The 20128-nt window shown below is 45.0% G+C and overlaps 1 protein-coding gene across 18 annotated transcripts in view; it reads right to left on the reverse strand.

Annotated features, from left to right (window-relative positions):
* The window catches only part of PPP1R9A (protein phosphatase 1 regulatory subunit 9A), a 320664-nt gene extending 301020 nt beyond the window's left edge, over positions 1-19644 (reverse strand). For 8 of the 18 annotated variants that reach the window (XR_007922245.2, XM_051852978.2, XM_051852977.2 and 5 more), the window contains exons 1-2: positions 19133-19359; positions 15327-16937 (exon numbers count right to left, since the gene is read on the reverse strand). Coding sequence is in view for 17 of the 18 variants with exons in the window: in XM_051852978.2 (XP_051708938.1) it covers positions 15327-16724 (1398 nt within the window). In the remaining variant the exon portion in view is untranslated. Of the gene's footprint in view, positions 1-15326; positions 16938-18216; positions 18424-19132; positions 19401-19524 lie in introns of those variants that run through there. The other 10 variants (XM_051852981.2, XM_051852979.2, XM_051852976.2 and 7 more) reach the window with 5 other exon arrangements.
* Positions 19645-20128: the final 484 nt, after the last annotated feature.

The raw sequence follows: 20128 nt of genomic DNA on the forward strand, positions 1-20128 counted from the left end.
TGATCAAGTCACTGTTTCTCATAGTGTGCATTTCACTTCAACAGGTTTCCCCTTTGGTGCTCAGTTAGTTGTCGCCTATCAGGGAGAACATATGATATTTGTCCCTTTGGGACTGGCTTAATTCACTCAGCATAATGTTTTCCAGATTCCTCCATCTTGTTGCAAATGACCGGGTTTCATTGTTTTTGACTGCTGTATAGTATTCTAGAGTACATGTCCCATAATTTCTTTATCCAGTCTCCTGTTGATGGGCATTTGGGTTGGTTCCAGGTCTTAGCTACTGGAACTGAGCTGCAAAAAACATTAATGTGCAGACAGCTTTTTTGTTTGCCAATTTAGTTTCCTTTGGGTAAATTCCAAGGAGTGGGATGGCTGGGTTGTATGGTAGGTTTATATTCAGGTTTCTGAGGAATCTCCAGACTGACTTACATAGTGGCTTAACCAGTTTGCATTCCCACCAACAGTAGGTTAGTGTCCCTTTTTCCCCACATCCTCTCCAGCATCTATTGTTGGTAGATTTCTGAATGTGAGCCATTCTAACCGGGGTGAGGTGAAACCTCATTGTGGTTTTGATTTGCATTTCCCTGATTGCTAGTGATCTTGAACATTTTTTCATGTGTCTGTTGGCCACTTGGATTTCCTCTTTTGAAAAATGTCTATTGAGGTCCTTGGCCCATCTCTTAAGTGGGTTGTTTGGTTTGCTGTTGTGGAGTTTCTTGATTTCTTTGTAGATTCTGGTTATCAACCCTTTATCTGTTGCATAGTTTGCAAATATTTTTTCCCATTCTGTTGGTTGCCTCTTCACTTTCCTGACTGTATCTTTTGAAGTACAGAAACTTCTCAATTTGATGCAATCCCAAATGTTAATTTTGGCTTTGACTGCCTGTGCTTCTGGGGTATTTTCCAAGAAGTCTTTGCCAGTACCTATATCTTGCAGGGTTTCTCCAATGCTCTCTAATAATTTGATGGTGTCGGGTCATACTGTAATCAATACACAGTTATTCTTAAGTGTTGAAACTTAACTGAAAAGTGATTGCTGTTAAATATAAGAGTGGGAATAAGAGAGGGAAGAGATGTACCATTTGGGACATGCTCAAGCTGACTTGCCCCAAATGGTGGAGTTAGAAACATACCAGGGGATTCCAATTCAATCGCATCAAGGTGGCATGTACCAATGCCATCTCACTAGACCAAGTGATAAATTTCTGTTCACAATTGATCAGAATGATAAGACTAAGAGTCAAAGGGATCACATAAACAAGACTAGTGTCTGCAAATACTAACCGATAGAATAAAAAAAGGGAGAGAACGATCCAACATGGGAAGTGAGATACACAGCAAACTCATAGAATGGCAGATGTCCTAAATAGCACTCTGGCCTCAGAATCAGCCCTTAAGGCATGCGGATCCGGCTGAAAAGCCCATGAGAGTATTTCAGGCATGGAAAGCCAAGACACTCTGGCAAAAAAAAACCAACCCTAAATGAAAGATCTCTGTGAGTGAGATCCCAGTGGAAAGAACAGGTCATCAAAGAAGGAGGTACCTTTCTCTGAAGGGAGGAGAGAACTTCCACTTTGACCATGGCCTTGTCAAAATATGATCAGAGTCAGTGAACTCAGGGGGCTTCCATAGCCTTGGCAGCTCATGACAAGAGCCTAGGGTGATTACTGATGGCATAAACAAGAGTGTCAATTTGTTAAGTCAACAACAGGAGTCACTGAGCACTTACTCCTCAGGTAGGATTTCTGTCCTTAATGTGCTGTACATTGTGATTTAATGCTATAACTAGTACTGAAACAGTATCTTTCACTTTTTGTTTCTATGTGGGTGCAAACTGTTGAAATCTTTACTTAATATATGCTAAACTGATCATCTGTATATAAAGAGAATTGAAAATGAATCTTGATGTGAATGGAAGAGGAGAGGGAGCGGGAAAGGGGAGGGTTGTGGGTGGGAGGGAAGTTATGGGGGGGAAGCCATTGTAATCCATAAGCTGTACTTTGGAAATTTATATTCATTAAGTAAAAGTTAAAAAAAAACGTGGCTTATATAATCTTTCTTGAGTTTTGCTTTCCCTACTGTAGCACAGATTTTCATTTCCAGTACACCCTTTATTTTTCATAAGACTTGTTTACATGTGTGTTTGTTTTAGTACTCAGTACACAGTCTCAAAATTTCCAAGGGAATAAGTGCTTTGGGCAACTTAAGCACATTCTATCATTCCACCTATATAATAAACCTCTAAAAATAAGCGCATTTCATGTACTGGTAGATAACATGACATTCATATACCCTATAATAAGTTTTACCTGAGGAATAGTTTTTCTAAAAAAAAAATGCATGTTATATCAGTTTGGCTAATAATGAAAAGATAAATTTGCTTCTTCTACAAAATGATTTTGCACATTCATTTTATTTAGGAAAATAACCCAACAATACAGCACTGACTCAAATTGGAGGGTGAACCAACGGCAAAGGAAGACCTTTCTCTCTGTCTCTCTCTCTCTCACTGTCCACTCTGCCTGTCCAAAAAAAAAAAAAAAAAAAAAATTCACCAGTAGCGGCTATAATAGATAAAGCCACCACCTGTGACACGTGCACCCTACACTGGAGTGATGTTTGATTTCAGCTACTCTGCTTCCAATTCAGCTTCTGTTAATGCATGCTCGGAAGGCAGGAGTTGATGGTCCACGTGCTTGGGCCCTTGCCACCTATATGGGAGGCCAGGATGGAGCTTCTGGTTCTTGGCTTTAGCCTTGCCCAGACCTGGCTGTTGCAGTCATTTGTGAAGTGAATTAGCACATGGAACATTCTATATACCTCTCTCTCTCTCTCCCCCTCCCTCCTCCCTCTTTGCCTCTCTCTCCCTTTGTTACTCAGCCTTTCAAGTAAATACACAAACTATACATAAATTTAAAAAAAAACTATCCAGTAGGGGTCAGCACTGTGGCTCATCGAGTTAAAGGCATAGCCTACAACGCCGGCATCCCTTATGGGTGCTGGTTCAAGACCCAGCTCCTCCACTTACAATCCTGCTCCTTGCTAATGAGCCTGGGAAGGCAGGGGCACATGGCCCACGTTCTTGGGTACATGTACCCTTGTGAGAGACATGGAAGAAGCTCCTGGCTCTTGGCTTTGGTCTGGCCCGGCTCCAGCCAGTCGTTGTGGCCATTTGGGGGAGTGAACCAGCAGATGGAAGATCTCTCTCAGTCTCTCCCTCTCTCTGACTCTCAAATAAATTAATTAATTAATTTAAAAGACCCTATCCAGTAAACCTCTACGGTGGTCTCTTGCAATGTCTAAAGAGTCATCTCTGACTCTATTTAAAATATTTATGTTCAAGATTATACAAATCTTCCATTGTGAATGTACTCTCTATCCTTACCTGTTTCAGCAAGAGTAGAAGCAAAAATAAAATTTTTGGAGGAGAAATCTAATGTGGATAAAAGAAAAAAAAGTCTGCTTCATGTTATAGTAACAGTCTCATCTCAGCATCATTCAGTTTCATCATTGAGCCATGGAAAGGCACGGGGAGAAAAGCGCACAATACCAGCTCAGGAAGCCTCTCATCCACCCCTCCCAGAGAGAAACCATGAGCAGGACATTGTTCCCCTCCTGACCACATCCCAACCCACCCACTGTGTCCCAACTGGCATGGATGAGCACACAAGTCATTATCTGGCTTAAGAAAGAGGGAAAAAAACAACTTTGTGAGCCATTTAATTTAAGATCATTTATCACCATTCACAAATAAACAAGGAACAGTTTTGGCTATACAAACAAATACATTTTTAAAATTCCAAAGAGGTGCCCGTGCTGTGGCACAGCAGGTAAAGCTGCTGCCTGCAGTGCCAGCATCCCATATGGCCACCAGTTCCAGTCCCGATTGCTCCACTTCTGATCCAGCTCTCTGCTGTGGCCTGGGATAGCAGCAGGAGATGGCCCAAGTCCTTGGGCCCCTGTACCTGTGTGGGAAACCCAGAGAAACCTCCTCACTCCTGGCTTTGGATCAGCATAGCTGCCGCCATTGTGACCAACTGGGGAGTAAACCAGTGGATGGATGGAAGACTCTCTCTCTCTCTCTCTCTGTCTCTTCCTCTCCTTCTCTGTGTAACTCTTTCAGATAAATAAATAAATTTTTAGAAAAAAAATAAAATTATAATGATACAGATTAAATAAGAAAAGAATAAAACTTCCCTCTCCTAAAGTATAAAATTCCCAGAAATCCTTATTGCCTATCTTACTGTCTCATTTTTAAGGACAGGAATGTGAGAAATAACAAGTTAGGCAGAAAATTTAGGAATTGGGCAAAAAATTAGCAATACTTCCATCACACTGAACTATGTGATGAAGCTATTTCCAGAACAAAACTGAATGATGCAATCAACATGTCAGCAACTGCATTACGAAACATTTCTTCCTTCATTCTTAGGCTCCTCAGCAGGGGGTTTAATATGCAGCTCAACTCATACTTTCAAAAGTCAAATAGCTCCAAATATCCACTCTATGAAAATGTCCTCCCTTGGATTTGATATTTTAAACAATTTTAGTTTTTATTATAATCTGTAGCATAAATAACATTCTCAAGAGCAATTTAATGTAAATTTTCTCTTGATATTTCCACAGATGACCAAAATTTTCCCATTGCAGTAGCAGCACAAATATTAATGATATGGTTTGGTACAAAGGTGTTTAAGAATCAGTTTGAGAATGACAAGATGACAAAGCTGAGAAGGGATCTTAAATGCAAGTAAGAAACCCACAGCCTCAAGAGGTAGATTTGTTCAACTTTACAGAACATAAAAGTAACTGTCAGTGTCATTTTTATTATTACCAGTTGATAACATTTCACAGCAGGACTGGGCATTTCATCTGCAGGGCTGGTTCCAGTCCCAGCTATCCAGCTTCCAATTCAGCTTCCTACTCATGCATACCCTGGAATATGCTGGATCACCTGAGGTGATGGTTCAATTATCAGGGGCCTTGCCACCATGTGGGAGACCAAGATTCAGTTCTGGGTTCCTCGTTTTGGTCTGGCACAGCCCTGGCTTTTGAGGGTATTTGGGGAAATAAATCAACAGATGGAAGATCTTTTTTTTTTTCCTTTATTTGACAGATAGAGTTAGACAGTGAAAGAGAGTGACAGAGAGAAAGGTCCTCCTTTCGTTGGTTCACTCCCCAAATGGCCTCCATGGCCAGAGCTGCGCCATTCCGAAGCCAGGAGCCAGGTGTTTCCTCCTGGTCTCCCATGCGGGTGCAGGGGCCCAAGCACTTGGGCCATCTTCTACTGAACTCCTGGGCCACAGCAGAGAGCTGGACTGGAAGAGGAGCAACTGGGACTAGAACCCGGCACCCATATGGGATGCTGGCACTGCAGGCGGAGGATTAACCAACTAAGCCATGGTGCCAGCTAGATGGAAGATCTTTGTGTCTCTGTGTGTGTGTGTGTGCGTGTGTGTGCTTATGTTTAAAAGAAAATTAAACAAAATAATGTATAACAAAATAAGTACATAAATGAATGCCTGTCCCAAGTCAATCATCCTACAGATGGTAATAGTACAGACAGTAGCAAATAGAAATATGAGCTCTATATTGAATCTTCTGTATATAAAGATAATTAAAAATGAATCTTATCGGAGTTGGCAAACTCAAAAAGCTTCCATAGCCTTGGCAACTCATAACAAGAGCCTAGGGTGATTACTGATGCCATAAACAAGAGTGTCAATTGTTAAATCAACAACAGGAGTCACTGTGCACTTACTCCCCATGTAGGATCTCTGTCCTTAATGTGTTGTTCAATGTGAATTAATGCTATAACTAGTATTCAAACAGTACTTTACACTTTGTGTTTCTGTGTGGGTGAAATCTGTTGAAATCTTTACTTAATATAAACTAAATTAATCTCTATATAAAGATAATTGAAAATGAATCTTGATGTGAATGGGATGGGAGAGGGAGCGGGAGATGGGAGGGTTGCGAGTGGGAGGGAAGTTATGGGGGGTGGGGGAGAAAGCCACTGTAATCCAAAAGCTGTACTTTGGAAATTTATATTTATTAAATAAGTTAAAAAAATGAATCTTAATGAAGATTGGGATGGGAGAGGGAGTAGGAGATGGGATGGCTTGTGGGTGGGAGGGTGGTTATGGGGGGAAAACCACTATAATCTGAAAGCTGTATTTTCAAAATTTATATTTATTAAATAAAAGTTTTCAAAAAAAGGATCTATATTGCAATACTTAAGGAAACATCTTTAAATAAATAGTAGTATCTGCCCATGAACAACTGCAGTCAATGTAAAGAGTAAAAAAAGCAACAACCTAAAGGCAGTAGGGCTGAACTGAACGTCAGGCCCTAGAAAAGGGCGCCTTGCACTAAAAAGACTGACATAAAGAGAATCAGCGTTCGCTCTGTGTGTGCCTTCACAGAACCCTCTTGCTGAATCAAACCTCAGGCTTCATCAATTCCAAGTTTAGATGATATTAATAGAAGCGCAATGTCCCAAGCATGGGAGCTGTTCCAACCATTCTTTGCCACAGAAACCTACTTTTTCTCAGTTACAAGACTCATCCCTGCTTTGCCATCTCCCTGGCTTCACATCATCTAAGAAACCGCATCAAAGGGCAGGTGGAATTGTGCGCCCATCTCCTGCCACTTAGCTTTTAGACTCGGTTACCATCCAGAAAACCCTTTGACCCAGGTCTCCAGGCTCCCTGTACCCTGCCACGCTCTGGCATCTAACATGGAACACTATCCCAGGCCTGCTTCCTTGTGGCTCCCACACACAGGAGATGGCCAGAAGCAGCAGCTCCACAGAGACGGAAAACAGACTGGTGTTTGCTGGAGGAGGGACAAAGAAGAGGAATCGGCAATGACTAGCAACAGGGGTGAGATTTCTTCCTAGAAGACGGAAAGGTTCCAGGAGTCGATAAAAGTGACGGTCGTACAACACTGTGAATGCAAGGAAAACCACTGAAGTAGGCACTTTGAAAGGGTGAATTTTATGCTATTTGAATTCTGACTCTAAAATAAATCACCAGTTAAAAGTAAGCAAAAAGGATCGCGCGTTGGTGCACCAGACACACCAGCAAGCCCCTCCTCCTAATTTCTCTTTTAACTTTCCAGTAATAAACTCCCCGTACGTGGAATCACTCAGGAGAAGCTGAAAGGTCACCTGTTAGCAATATGCTGTTGAGGGGCTTCCTGATGGAACTGGGAAATTTACTCTAGATTACCTCTAAGAATTTCTCATCTCTTATGTTTCTATGTCACAAATCAACAAAAACCAAGAGAAAATGTTAAAAGTAACCAGGAAAAAAACTAGGAAGTATAACTTCAAAGTTTTCTTCTTTTTCAAAGTGAGTACTTAAGAATAGAATGAAGCCAAAGGACAAAAATAAGACAGGTCCAAAAAGGCAGAGGTTAGAGATTTAAGGAAAAGGGGGCCGGCGCTGTGACGCAGTAGGCTAAGCCTCCACCTGCAGCACCTGCATCCCATATGGGTGCCAGTTCATGTCCCCAGCCGTTCCTCTTCCCATCCAGCTCTCTGCTGATGGCCTGGGAAAACAGCTGAAGATGCTAAAATGCTTGGGCCCCTGAACCCAGGTGGGAGACCTGGAAGAAGCTCCTGGCTCCTGGCTTCAGTTGGCCCAGGTCCAGTCGTTGCGGCCGTATGGGGAGTGAATCAGCAGATGGAAGACCCTTCTCTGTCTGTAACTCTACCTATTTTTTTTCTTTTTTATTTATTTGACAGGTAGAGTTATAGACAGTGAGAGGGAGAGACAAAGAGAAAGGTCTTCCTTCCATTGGTTCACTCCCCAAATAGCTGCTATGGCCGGTACTGTGCCGATCCGAAGCCAGGAGCCAGGTGTTTCTTCCTGTTCTCCCATGGGGGTGCAAGGGCCCAAGCACTTGGGCCATCCTCCACTGCCCTCCCGGGCCATAGCAGAGAGCTGGACTTGAAGAGGAGCAACCGGGACTAGAACCCAGTGCCCATATGGGATGCTGGCGCCGCAGGCAGAGGATTAACCAAGTGAGCTACGGCGCCAGCCCTGTAACTCTACCTCTTAAATAAATAAACAAAATCCTTTTTTTAAACAAGAAAATTAAGGAAAAACAAAACAAGCAGTTAGATAACAGTCCCAAAACCAACAAGTTATTTTCTAACCTTAATATATAATTTACCCTACATCTAATTGTATTTCTCCACAGAAATTCATAAACCTTTCTTCTTTTTCAGAGGCAATGAAGTAAAAAAGTTAGCAAAAAAATCCAGTGAAGATAAGATTTAAAACAAGTTACTCTTAATTGGCATGCAATTGGGTTAACAAGATAAATTATGCATGGGTCCAGTGTTGTGGCATAGCTGGTAAAGCTGCTGCCTGTAACACCAGCTGCTCCACTTCCAATCTAGCTCCCTGCTACACAGCCTGGGAGAAGCAACGGAATATGGCCCAAGTGTTTGGGCCCAGGCACCCACGACAGAGACCTGGAAGAAGCTCCTGGCTCCTGGCTTCAGCCTGGCCCAGCACTGGCTGCTATGGCCACCTGGGGAGTGAACCATCAGATGGAAGCTCTCTCCCTGTCTACTTCTCCTTCTTTCTGTGTAATTCTGACTTTCATATAAATAAATAAATCTTAAAAAAATAAAAATAAAAAAAGGTAAATACGTATGGTTAACATGATAGAAAGTTATTTTGCTTTGCTCCAGATTTAGTGTCTTATCTATGAAACTCATGAATCCAACAAGTAGTGTCATTTGTGAGGAAGTTCAGAAGAAAAACAAAATCTTTATGAGTCCTGTTGTAAGCATTTGGGGAGTTAAATAGCTCATGGAAGATCTTCCTGTCTGTCTCTCCATCTCTCTCTGTCACTCTGCCTTTCAAATACATAAATAAAACCTTTAAAAAAAGAAAAAGAAGAAAAAAGAAAAGAATCTCTTTTAAATACCAAATGATCATTCATTGTTCAGTTTTTTAAAAAATATTATAGTGCACAGCTGCAGCTCTGGCATGGTAAGTTAAGCATCCGCCTGCAGTGTTGGCATCCCATATGGGCACCGGTTTGAACCCTGGCTGCTCCTCTTCAGATCCAGCTCTCAGCTATTGCCTGGGAAAGCAGTAGATGATGACCCAAGTCCTTGGGCCCTTGCACCCTCGTGGGAGACGGGAAGAAGCTCCTGGCTGCTGGCTTCAGATTGGCACATCTCTGACCATTGCGGCCATTTGAGTAGTGAACCAGTGGATAGAAGGCCTCTTTCTTTCTCTCCCTACCTTCCTCCCTCCCTCCCCCCCCCCTTCACTCCCACTCTCTCTGTAACTATGCCTCTCAAGTAAATAAATAAGTCTTTAAAAATATCATAGTGCCTACATTTGGACTTTAGAACTCACACAATATTTATGATATGATTTTACACAGTGAATTAAAATACTTCATAGGGCCAGCACCGTGGTGTAGCAGGTAAAGCCGCCGCCTGCAATGCCAGCATCCCATATGGGCACTAGTTCAAGTTCCAGCTGCTCTACTTCCCATCCAGCTCTATGCTATGGTCTGTGAAAGTAGAAAATAGCCCAAGTCCTTGGGCCCATGCACCCAACTGGGAGACCTGGAAGAAGCTCCTGGTTTCAGATTGGCCCAGCTCCAGCTGTTGCAGCCATTTAGGGAGTGAACCAGTGCGCCAGCAAATGGAAGACCTCTCTCTCTCTCTCTCTTTCTCTCTCTCTCTCTCTCTCTCTCTCTCTGCCTCTCTGTAACTCTGCTTTTAAATAAATAAATAAATCTTAAAAGTAAAATATTTCCCTTAATCCATTATGAACCATAACTTACAAAACATCAAAGTTTAAAAGGAAATCAAATGCCATACCATCAAAGTTACACAAATTAAAACAAGTTAAACGAGTCTCTCCAGAAGTTTATTAATTTAGGCATCCAAACGATTAAAAGAAATAGAATCTCTGAGCCTATCAAGAAGTTCCTCTTTTGTCCTTTTATAATTAAAGACTCAGAACACACAAGGGTCTAGGATGTGACTTTTTAATGACATAGACTGCTTGCAAATGCAGGGATCATAGTCCACATTGGTATCCATAAGCAAAGCACCTCACAAGATTATGCCTGGCTTCATCTTCCAAGAATGCTATTCCAGCCAACCAGTTACAGCAGCCTCCTCTGGACAGCAGGCTTATTAAAAGCACTTCCCCAGCATGTCATGGCCAGCCCCTTCACCAGCAGGAGGACTGAGCTTCAAACCCCCATCCCAAAGAATGATCCGCATGATCAGTGGCACCAGCACAGAGGAGCTTGTAGGAAATGTCAAACCCAGGGTCCACGCCAGGCCTCCTCTCCCCCAGGTCTGTTGTAGTACCCAAGAACATTAAATTCTGTGGGGCCAGAGCTGTGGTGCAGGAGGTTAAGCTGCTGCTTGGGACACCAACACCCCATTGTCAGAGTGCCAGTTCAAGTCCCTGCTGCTCTGCTTCTCAGCCAGCTTCCCACTGACACACCGGTAAGGCAGTGGAAGATGAGCCAAGAACCTGTGCCCTTGCCACTCACGTGGCTCCTGGCTTTGACCTAGCCCAGCCTTCACTGTTGCAGCCATCTGGGGAGTGAACCACTGTGTGTGTGTGTGTGTGTGTGTGTGTGTATGAGAGAGAGAGAGAGAGAGATTTCACCCTCTCTTCCTCCCCCGCCCCCTTAAATACATTAGGTAAGTAAGTAACCTATAAGAAATGACAAAAAAAAAAGACAGAATAAATAAAAAATAAGATGAAACAAATAAGGTTCACTGACAGAAAGGGATGGAAAGACCAAGGCATTATTATCCCATCTCTGGACAAACATGTATGTCTCCTCCTACCAGTTACCTCCTGAGGACACCTAGTGTGGTCCTATTCTGCATCTCCAAGTGCTAAACCCAAGAAAAGCAAGTAAAACTCATGGCTCATTGGCAGGTAAACTGGCAAAGCTGCTGGCGTACCTGGGTGCACCTGTCCCACATCTCTTCAATAGGGTAAGTATCTATCACTGATCTCAGACATCATGAGTTTGTACAGTATGGGCTCAAATACCACCCTCTCCTCCTCATAACCACACCATCAATGGAGAAGATCTATGTGAAAGAGACACAGGACATATGAACTTTGTTCACCTAAAATGCAGGAGGTGTGGTCCTTCCAGCCTAATTTGCATGTTACTGAAAGGGGTTAACTTACCCCATGGCATTCCTCTTGCTTCTGGACTTAGGCTTTAAATTAATTCGATAAATCATGAGATTCAAGCATTTCAATTGGGTTGCTGAGCCTTTCTATTGTAGCCTCCGGAGGCATCTTGCTGGGTAGTGCTCTTGGAGGTTAAGCATTCTATCCAAGCAATTTCCCATGAAACACCTACAGAATCAGAACCTGCACTTTTACCAGGATCCCCAAGTGACTCATCTGCATACTAAGATTGAAAAAGCATTGACAAAACTGGAGCAAAGAAAGAAAGGCACCCAGGAAGACAAAAGCAGCAGACAAAAGCAGTGTCTCAGAAGAACTGGGCCCTGAATGCCACCCTCAATGCAGAGAACCACGGACCTCCCAGCAAAGACTCAGAGCCCCCAAAGACGGATAGACTCCCTCTCCCCCTTCTCTACAACCACTCTGCAAGGTTTAAAGACACGGTCTCAGCCTTCCCATACCCCTTTGAGCTCCAGCTCTGTAAAGCTCCACACAGTTTGAGAAACTCTCCAAGTTTAACACAAGACACCTCAACATTAACCCTGCGGGAAATTAGGGAAATCTCCTATATATATATATATTTATTATTATTATTAATTACAAAGGGGATATATGTATAGATATATGACATATATGTATATATGTATGTCATATATATCTATACATATCTATATATATATATGACTGTATCTCAGAAATGCCAATCCAAAGGACATAAAGCTAACAGAAACACTGAGGGAGCAACGCCTTCCTGAAGGAGGTCGCAGTGACCTTGGAAAGATCATCGAGGAGCAGAGTCGGGCTGAATGGTCTGAGGGGCCCCCTGCGTGGGCCGCCTGCTTCCCGACTCAGCAGCTCCTGCTCAGTCGGCTCCAGTCACTTTGTGTGTTTATGACATTCACATTGTTCCTGGCACATAGCAGGGGCGCAGTAAGTGCTCTGAAGCAACAGAAAAAAAATCTGATCAGCATTATCTTCTCCATCTTTGATTTATCCAAAACAAATTTACTCTAATTCCATCTCTTGGTTTTTAGAAATTCCAGTGAATAAAAGCATAACTCCACATCTCCAATTAGTATAGCATATAAAGTCTTCCATTCCATATCTCAAAATTGGATTTTATATTTTCTGTTTTATATCCCTTTCTAATACTCCACGACTCTATAAAACACATCAAGCTGTCAATAAGAAATGACCATGTCCGTGAAAGATTAGGCAGTCATACTAACTGCTGACCAGCAATCCAATCCACTACTTTTAAAAGCCACTAACAAATAGAAGGAAAATGCCACACAGAAAAGATCAGGCATCATTTTGATGCTCTTCTAGGTGCAGATTTAAGACATTTTAGGGAAGTACCTATTAAAACAGCCACAGAACTGAACTACATTCTAAGGACAGTATCACACACACACACACACACACACACACACACATCATGAGCAAGACCTACAACATAAGACTAAAGATGTTGGAAACACAGCAAATGATAAAATGAAGATATCAGTAAAAGAATATAAATGCTCCAAAACTCATTTCTGTAAGGAATATATTCCCTGTTGCTTCTCAAAGAGGGACTGTGCTTAAGTGTCAAAGGAAAAGATTTAGGCTGGAAATCGCAACTTCCCATTTCATGAATAAATCCTATGAGCAGAATAAGGAAACACACATAAGGAACGATTGTGTGCATTCCTTTCCAAATATCTATCAAATCCCTTTTATTCTATGTATTTAGTACAGCCACATTTTTTTTAAAGGACTCACAGGATATTAGCTATTTTGGCACTTTTCTTTACACTGTGCTATATGTGTTTAAGAACTGACTCCACAAGCTCACAGAAGGAGAAAACTTAGAGACGCGTGTTTCTTCCACAGCTGACAGCAAGACAGAACACACATGATTAGTCTTCAATAAATACTTAATGAATTTAATTATTACCACCCTTCCAGTCAAAAAAAAATCTTAATTAGAGAATAACCCTGTTACTACTGCCACTACCGCCAGTAGAAAGCAGCTCTGAAAATTTCCAAGTGGACCCACTTGCATGGCAAACAATGGGAGCAACTAGAATGAAGAACTGCTTTATTCATTACAAAGGGGCTAATAAGGAATTGCTGCTTCCAAACTCAATCCACTCCAACTAGCACTGTGTGTGTGTGTCCAATAAAGTGCAACGCACTAGCATCTTCTCACACATCAGATGCTTGATCTAAATTTTTGATGAAATGTCTTCTATGTCTCTTAAACTTCAGTGTATGTGTTTTCATTCATTCCTATGTGAATCCGGTCTCCTATGTGAAAATTAAGAGCGATAATATTAAAAACGACTTCAATTTCTGAATATCTTACTCCAAGAGCTAATTTGTTCACATATGAACAGACACATTTCAATGATGACTCTTTTAAAATCCAATAAACCTACTCCTGTGCAGGTACGTTTTGTGCAGCACAGGACCCAAATGCAAGGCTGGTGTCCCATCCGACTGAGGGGGCATTGTTCTAACTTGATACATTTTCATAAGCTCCGATCCCCCTATTAAAAACTAAGTCACTGGGTTTAACATACTCCTTGAAGAGTGCATTTCAATTATCCTTGCCTTGTTCTATGTGAAGCAATTTAATCTTATGGCTTTCTTCCTAAAGAGTACAGAGATGATGTTCAAAGAAAACATGAATGGTGAAATGTAGGAACTCACGGATAGACTTAAGGGAGAGGCACCTTGGAAGACAGTGCCTAGAGGTTGTGGAGAGTGGGAAGATGACAAGGGAAAACAGAGAGAAAAACAAAGGCCAGTAGCAAAGAACTGCAAAGAAACTTAGCTCACTTTCAAACTAATTCACATCTCATGTTTCCCGTTAAACCCTGACTCGAAATGTCCCATTCTGATCCACAATTTCTGTCTGACACTAATAAAATGAGAGTTTTCCTGCTAACATCTGCAAATAATTTCACAGATTATTACTTCATCTCAACATAGTATTTCACCATTAAAGAAACGTCAGATTCCCTTTTGGCTGTTTCCATGTAGTCTTACAAGTCTTACATAGAAACTCATCAGATGAAGATAATGACAGAGAGTGGTTTTTAGATTTTGAGAAGGTTTAAAAAGGTATGATATCAAATTCCAAATCTATATACACACACTGTGTAAGCCAGAAGCCCCTAGAAAGTGGTGTCAAGCTACACATGTGCCATTGTAGCCCTCTGGATTCCCCCGGGGCTGAGCCGCTGCACAAGTGCACTTGGCGAAGACTCCCCAGGGATGCAGATACTTCACCAACCACCCGCGGCCCTGCTGCCATCACCCCCAGCTCATGTGCCACCACCGCGCCGATGGGCTTTGTACTGTTCTACACCAAATGTTCACTTGGTGAAGTCACTAGAATAGGGCGTCTGAATTCAACTGGCTCTCATCCCATTTTTGAGAAGTAAAAATAAATCCACAATTGGCAAATCAATATTTACCTCCTTTCACAAAATTTCACTATAAAGCTACATAACAAATTCTGAACTCAAAGCTGTTTGCATAGTTTTTCAATCCAAGTATTTAAGTCAGCTAATATATTTCCATAAATCAAATGTCCAATACCAAGTAGCAGTACAAAAAATAAAATTCAGCTCCAACAGCATTCCTCACAATCCACTTACACTTAGTAAGGAATAAATCAGATTTCTGAAGCAAGTTCATAGGGAATGTTATTTCAAAGTTACTTTAACTCTTCCACTGTTCATTATTCCTCATAACCTATAGTGTATATAGACTTAGAAAATATAATTATTTATAGGTAACTTTAGATACACTTGTGAAAGTGGTTGTATTACAAACTAACACTCCTGGTTTTCAGCCTGTACAGTACCAATGCTCCAAGCCACTGGAATGCTTTTCAAAAATCCCCAAACTTCCTCAACTTAAACAGTGCTCACTATTGGTGGATACCGCTCTAACTCAATGTAATCCAAGTGACTGATACCTCTCAAACACCAAGCTTTTAAAATCACCTGACAACAGGTGCATCTCAACAATCTTGAATGCCAACAAAAACTTCTAACACTTTTCAAATCTATTCTGCATCCAGTTAGGCCTAAAAACAAATGCAAAGGACATACTCACCTTAATCGGAGCACTGCTGAACTTGATCTTCCTGTTTGCTGGGATTTCTTCCTCTTCAGGCAGTCCAAGGATTTCCGAGTAGTCCATGTCTGGCTGATAGTCATTATTCTCGTCACTGTCATCCTCCTCATCCTGCTCGGTACCTGTCTCTCCCCAGTCTGAGTTACACCTGGATCTCACCCTATACACGTTATAGTCACTGTGCATGTACACGTGGGAACTCTCGAAATCGTCTGCATCTTCAGGTACTTCTTTTCCACAGGTGTCTGCAGAAGCAACAGGAGAGGTGAAATCACCACCCGCAGGGTCTTTTCTCAGTTGCTCGGCTGCCTCGCCCTCGACCACATTTTCTTCGGCATCTGCTGAGGGTTGGTGTGGCGGGGAAAGGATTTCAGACCTCGGCATTGCCCGATTTTCAGCACAAGGTCCTTCAGGAGTGTCTGCGTCGACTCTGCTGGGAGCCTCTAGGTTAGATGAGGAGTCCCCGGCTTCCTTGCTCTGCTGGTTCTCTTCAGTAGGAGCCGGAGCCACAGAGGTACTTCTAGAAGCCACTTCTAGCACTGGGGTTGAGTCACTCTTCGGAGCATCCTCTGCATCAACACCTTGTTTGTTTGAAGGAGCCCACGAATTAGAATCCTTCAGGCGGCCGAAGGTATCGAGATTTGTCACAGTGACGGTTGGCAGATTCAGGGGGTAGTGCCCAGTCACTGAGTACTCGCTGTTTTCAGCCTTCTCAGAACTGACAGTCCCAGGGGAATCAGTGTTCTCAAATACAGCACTCAGTTGACTCACGGTTGGAGAGACAGCCTCGGTCCGTGAGCTGAGGCTGTCCAATGAGTCAGTGCTGCCTCGGTTGGACTTGGAGCCTCCCCACTCGTCCTGCGGCTCCCCCCCTCCAGCCTTCTCCTTCTTTGGGGAATAGCGGTTGTTGGGTCCTGACTCGTGCACGCTTCTCTCAAACATCTTCCGAGTCTCCGTGAACTTGGAGTAAGAAGGACCATCGTACAGGGTGTCGAATCGACTGATGCGTTCGGAAACAGAGGACTCCAACCTAACCACCGAGCCATCTGTCTTCTCCAGAAATTCTTTGGGCTTCATTCTCCTCTGAGGGGATGAAGGTCTACCTTTCCCCCTGGTTTTGGCAACAACTGCAGTATTCTCATTGGGCTCCATACCCATCTGCATAAACAGGTTTTTAATTCTGTTGACATTGGAGCCATATTTCCTCCCCCTGCTCTGCTGAGAACCCTCACCCCCTTCTTTTGCTTTCTGTTCTCCATCTGACTTGGGTTTGTCAAAGGTACTTTTCAGTGCCTGGAACTCAGTTCTATACGCATTCCTGTGTGGAGAGGCACTTCTGAGAGTGGTTCGTTCACCTGAAGACTCAGCTTTCAACATTTTTACTTCAGGGGTCAAAAGCCAATGTTCATAATGATCAGGATAAAACAAAACACAAAATACCTCTTTTCTCTAGTACCAATATCTGGTCAAGCCAAGTACCTCTCAAAAAGCATACTCTGTTGTGATCGTCCCAACAGGTATATCAGGGGGCCATTCACAGTCAAGCCTTAACACAAAATGGCTTTTTCAAAGCAACACGTTGAAGTTCATCTGGAACAGAAGAAATGAATTTCCGAACTCACTGACTTATTTGAATTTATGTTACTGATACATACTTTATTTTCCATGTGGTTTAGCCACCCATCAAACAGAAATCATTGCTTATTGAAAAAGGTAGCTAAAAGTCAAGAAGCTCAAAGTTATTCTAATTGGTCTTTGGTAACAAAAATATCTCAATCAGAATTTGGAGATCCCTATCAACCACTCAGTTTCTCTCTCTCTCTCTCTCTCTTTCTCTCTCTCTCCCCTGTCATACACACACAGTTACACATAAGTACATCTGAAAACAATACATTAGCCTGAGAATTGGTTGCTTTTGTAAACGACCTTAAAGACCTTAAAAGGAAACAACAGTTCATAGACCTTCAAGACTCATCATCTAACTGTCCAGAATTATCATCCAGGATTCCCCACACCGAGGCAAACAAGTGAAAGTGATGAAGTTTAGAAACTTAAAAACATGCCCATAGAGGCTTCTCTTCACTCTTGAGGGTATCACTCTTCTATCGCATCCCCAAAGCAATTTCCAACCAAAACAAGCAGGAAAAAAAAGTTCTTCCAGTTCAGTTCTATCAAGCATGGGGAAGTATCCTAACAGTGGCTACTGTTAATTAGGAAGTGGGATGTGGACTATCATGCGAATAAATGCGTGAGCTTGTGGCAATCAGGACACCATGCCACCTCTCTCCAAAGCCCTGATTCGTGTATGCCTCCTGGCCTCCAGCTTACTGCAAGCTGAGACGGCGAGGCAATGCCTGCTGCTGGCCTGCTCTAGCCCACAGCTGGATTCCCAATCGATACACCAGCAATCCAGCACTTGCCGGATCCACTGAGCAGCAGACAATGCGGTGCTAAAGGTTTCCTGTCTTGTTTAGGTTTTGGTTTGGTTTTGCTCTGACTCCCCAAGCCCTGGCACCCTCGCCCACAATCACTTTCGCTTAAATCGCCTCCAGACTGGGCTCCTGGCCCAGCGCGCATGCAGGCCCATGCAAACAAGGACTGCTACAGAGTGTGTTGCCTGTTTCGTTTCGTTTTTTTCCTTGTTTTTTTTTTTTTCTAAACCATCGACAATCTCCTTTTACCCTGACATTTTTTTTAAAGCCATCCACACCCGCCCCTCGCCCCTCCACACACACACACACACACACACACACACACACCCGCCCCACTCCCTCCCCCGCCAGCTCAGCCCGAGGGGGCGGAGGCGGAGGGGCCGCCGGGGAGGGTTCAAATCCTGCCCTCACAAAAGACAAACATAAATAACACCAACTTGAGAGGCGGCCGGTTCCCAAGCCTGCTTCGGGACGCAGTCCCTCGGCCCCGGGGCCGGGCCGTGCGAGCAGGTGACGCCAGGCGCTACGGTAGGAGGTCGCAGTCTAGCTTTGTGCCAAGAAGCACCTTAAGTCCTGACACCTTGGCTGCGGCTCCCGGCGGCTGCCAAGCGGAGCCCAGGGTGGCACGGGGAGAGACGAGCTCCCTAGCCACAGTAAAAAAATAAATAAATAAAATAAAATAAAATAAAAAGCAAGAAAAAAATGACAGGGTAATGAACATAAATCCCTCCCCTCGTGCCAGGAAACAATAGATCCCACTGATAAAGCCTCCGATCCTCAACCTGGCGCTCCCAGACCACGAGCCGCCCCCACCCCAGCCTGCAACTCAGCCTTTGTACCAGCTGGCTGCGCGCCTCTCCATCGCCACCCTCCCCGGCTCCTCGCGCCGCGCTCAGCCTCCCCCTTACCCGAGCGGGAGCGCCGCGGGCGGGGAGGGTCGCGCCGCCGCGGCTCCCACCCCCTCCTCGCAGGCGCCCCCCGCCCCACGGTGGCCGCGGCTCGGCGCCGGCCCGCTGGCCGCCCCGCCACCCGCTCCTCACGGCGCGGCGCGCACGGCGGCTGCGGCGGCCGCGGCCACTCGCGCCTCGGCCCCCACGCGCGCTCTGCCCGCGCCGGGCGGTCCCAGGAGGCGCGCCGCGCTCCCCAACGCCATGGCGGGCGGCGGCCGGGCGGGCAGCGCCGCGCTCGCACCCTCGGGCCGGCCCGGGGCGGGGGGCGCCGGCCGGGGAAGGGGCTGGGCGCACGTGCGGTCGCCGGGCGCGGGCCGTTGGACCGAGCCGGGAGGCCGCGGTGTGAGGGAGGAGAGGCCGGGGGGTGGGGGGTGAGGAAGGCCCGGGGTAACAGGTGCCTCACCTCGGCTAGATGGGATTAACTCTAGGGCCGCAGAGAGAGGGAGCCCAGCAGCAAAATCCCAGGAGAGGGAGCGAGAGCGAGAGGGAGCCTCTGGCGGCCAACGGAGGGCGAAAAGCACCGGCCCGAGGCGAGGCCGCCCCACCCCCTCGGCCGTGGGCGAGGGGCCTCTCGGGCCTGGGACCCGGCCTGCCCTGTCGGGGCCCGGCTGCCTTCCTGCTGGGCTGCTGGACCGGGCACTGGGTCCTGGGGCTGCTCGCTCTCGAGCCCCACGGAGGCCGCAGTTAACCCCGTGACCCCCAGGCATCCACAGCCCGGGCCATGCCCCTGGCCTGGAGGGCCAAGACTAGGCCCAGGTTGGCCGTGGCCTCCAGCGCCTGGGGCCTGCTACCCACCTTGACCTCAAGGTCTCCCGGCTAAAAGCAAAGGGCTGGGGCAGCTCTTTTGAGTTGCTCCTCTGGGGAGGGCTGCTCGGCCCCCCTGCCCGCCCTCGCCCTTTTATAAGTGCTCAGAACTCCCTCTCCCCCGCCCCCGAATACCGGAAGTGCCACAGCCTTCCTGCAAAACACAACTGATCACAACTGTCCATATAGACCTTCCAACTGCTCCGGAGCAGCCTGCGGCGCAAACCCGGTCATTTTTGGAGTAGAGCATGACCCTGAGAGAAAGACACTCCCCAGAAGAACATGGGTCAGAAATTTTTATTTGACTCATTAGGGCAAGGAACCAGCAAGATCTTGCACCCTACTCAGATGAAACGTGAAGAATGATGTCAGGAAAAATGACAAAAACTGCTGCATGTTCTGCAGGGCACAGAGTCATGATGTTGGGATAACAGGCGCCCTCCCCTCACCCAACGGGGATGTACTCCAGGGTCCCCACTGGGTGCTGAAACCCCGGAAAGTGCCAGTCCTGCATGTTTTCTCCTCTGCATACGTACCTATAATGAAGTTGAACCTCTAGATTAGGCATAATAAGAGATGAGCAAGAATAATAAAG

This window comes from Oryctolagus cuniculus, chromosome 16 (assembly GCF_964237555.1).
Source record: "Oryctolagus cuniculus chromosome 16, mOryCun1.1, whole genome shotgun sequence".
NCBI lineage: Eukaryota > Metazoa > Chordata > Mammalia > Lagomorpha > Leporidae > Oryctolagus > Oryctolagus cuniculus.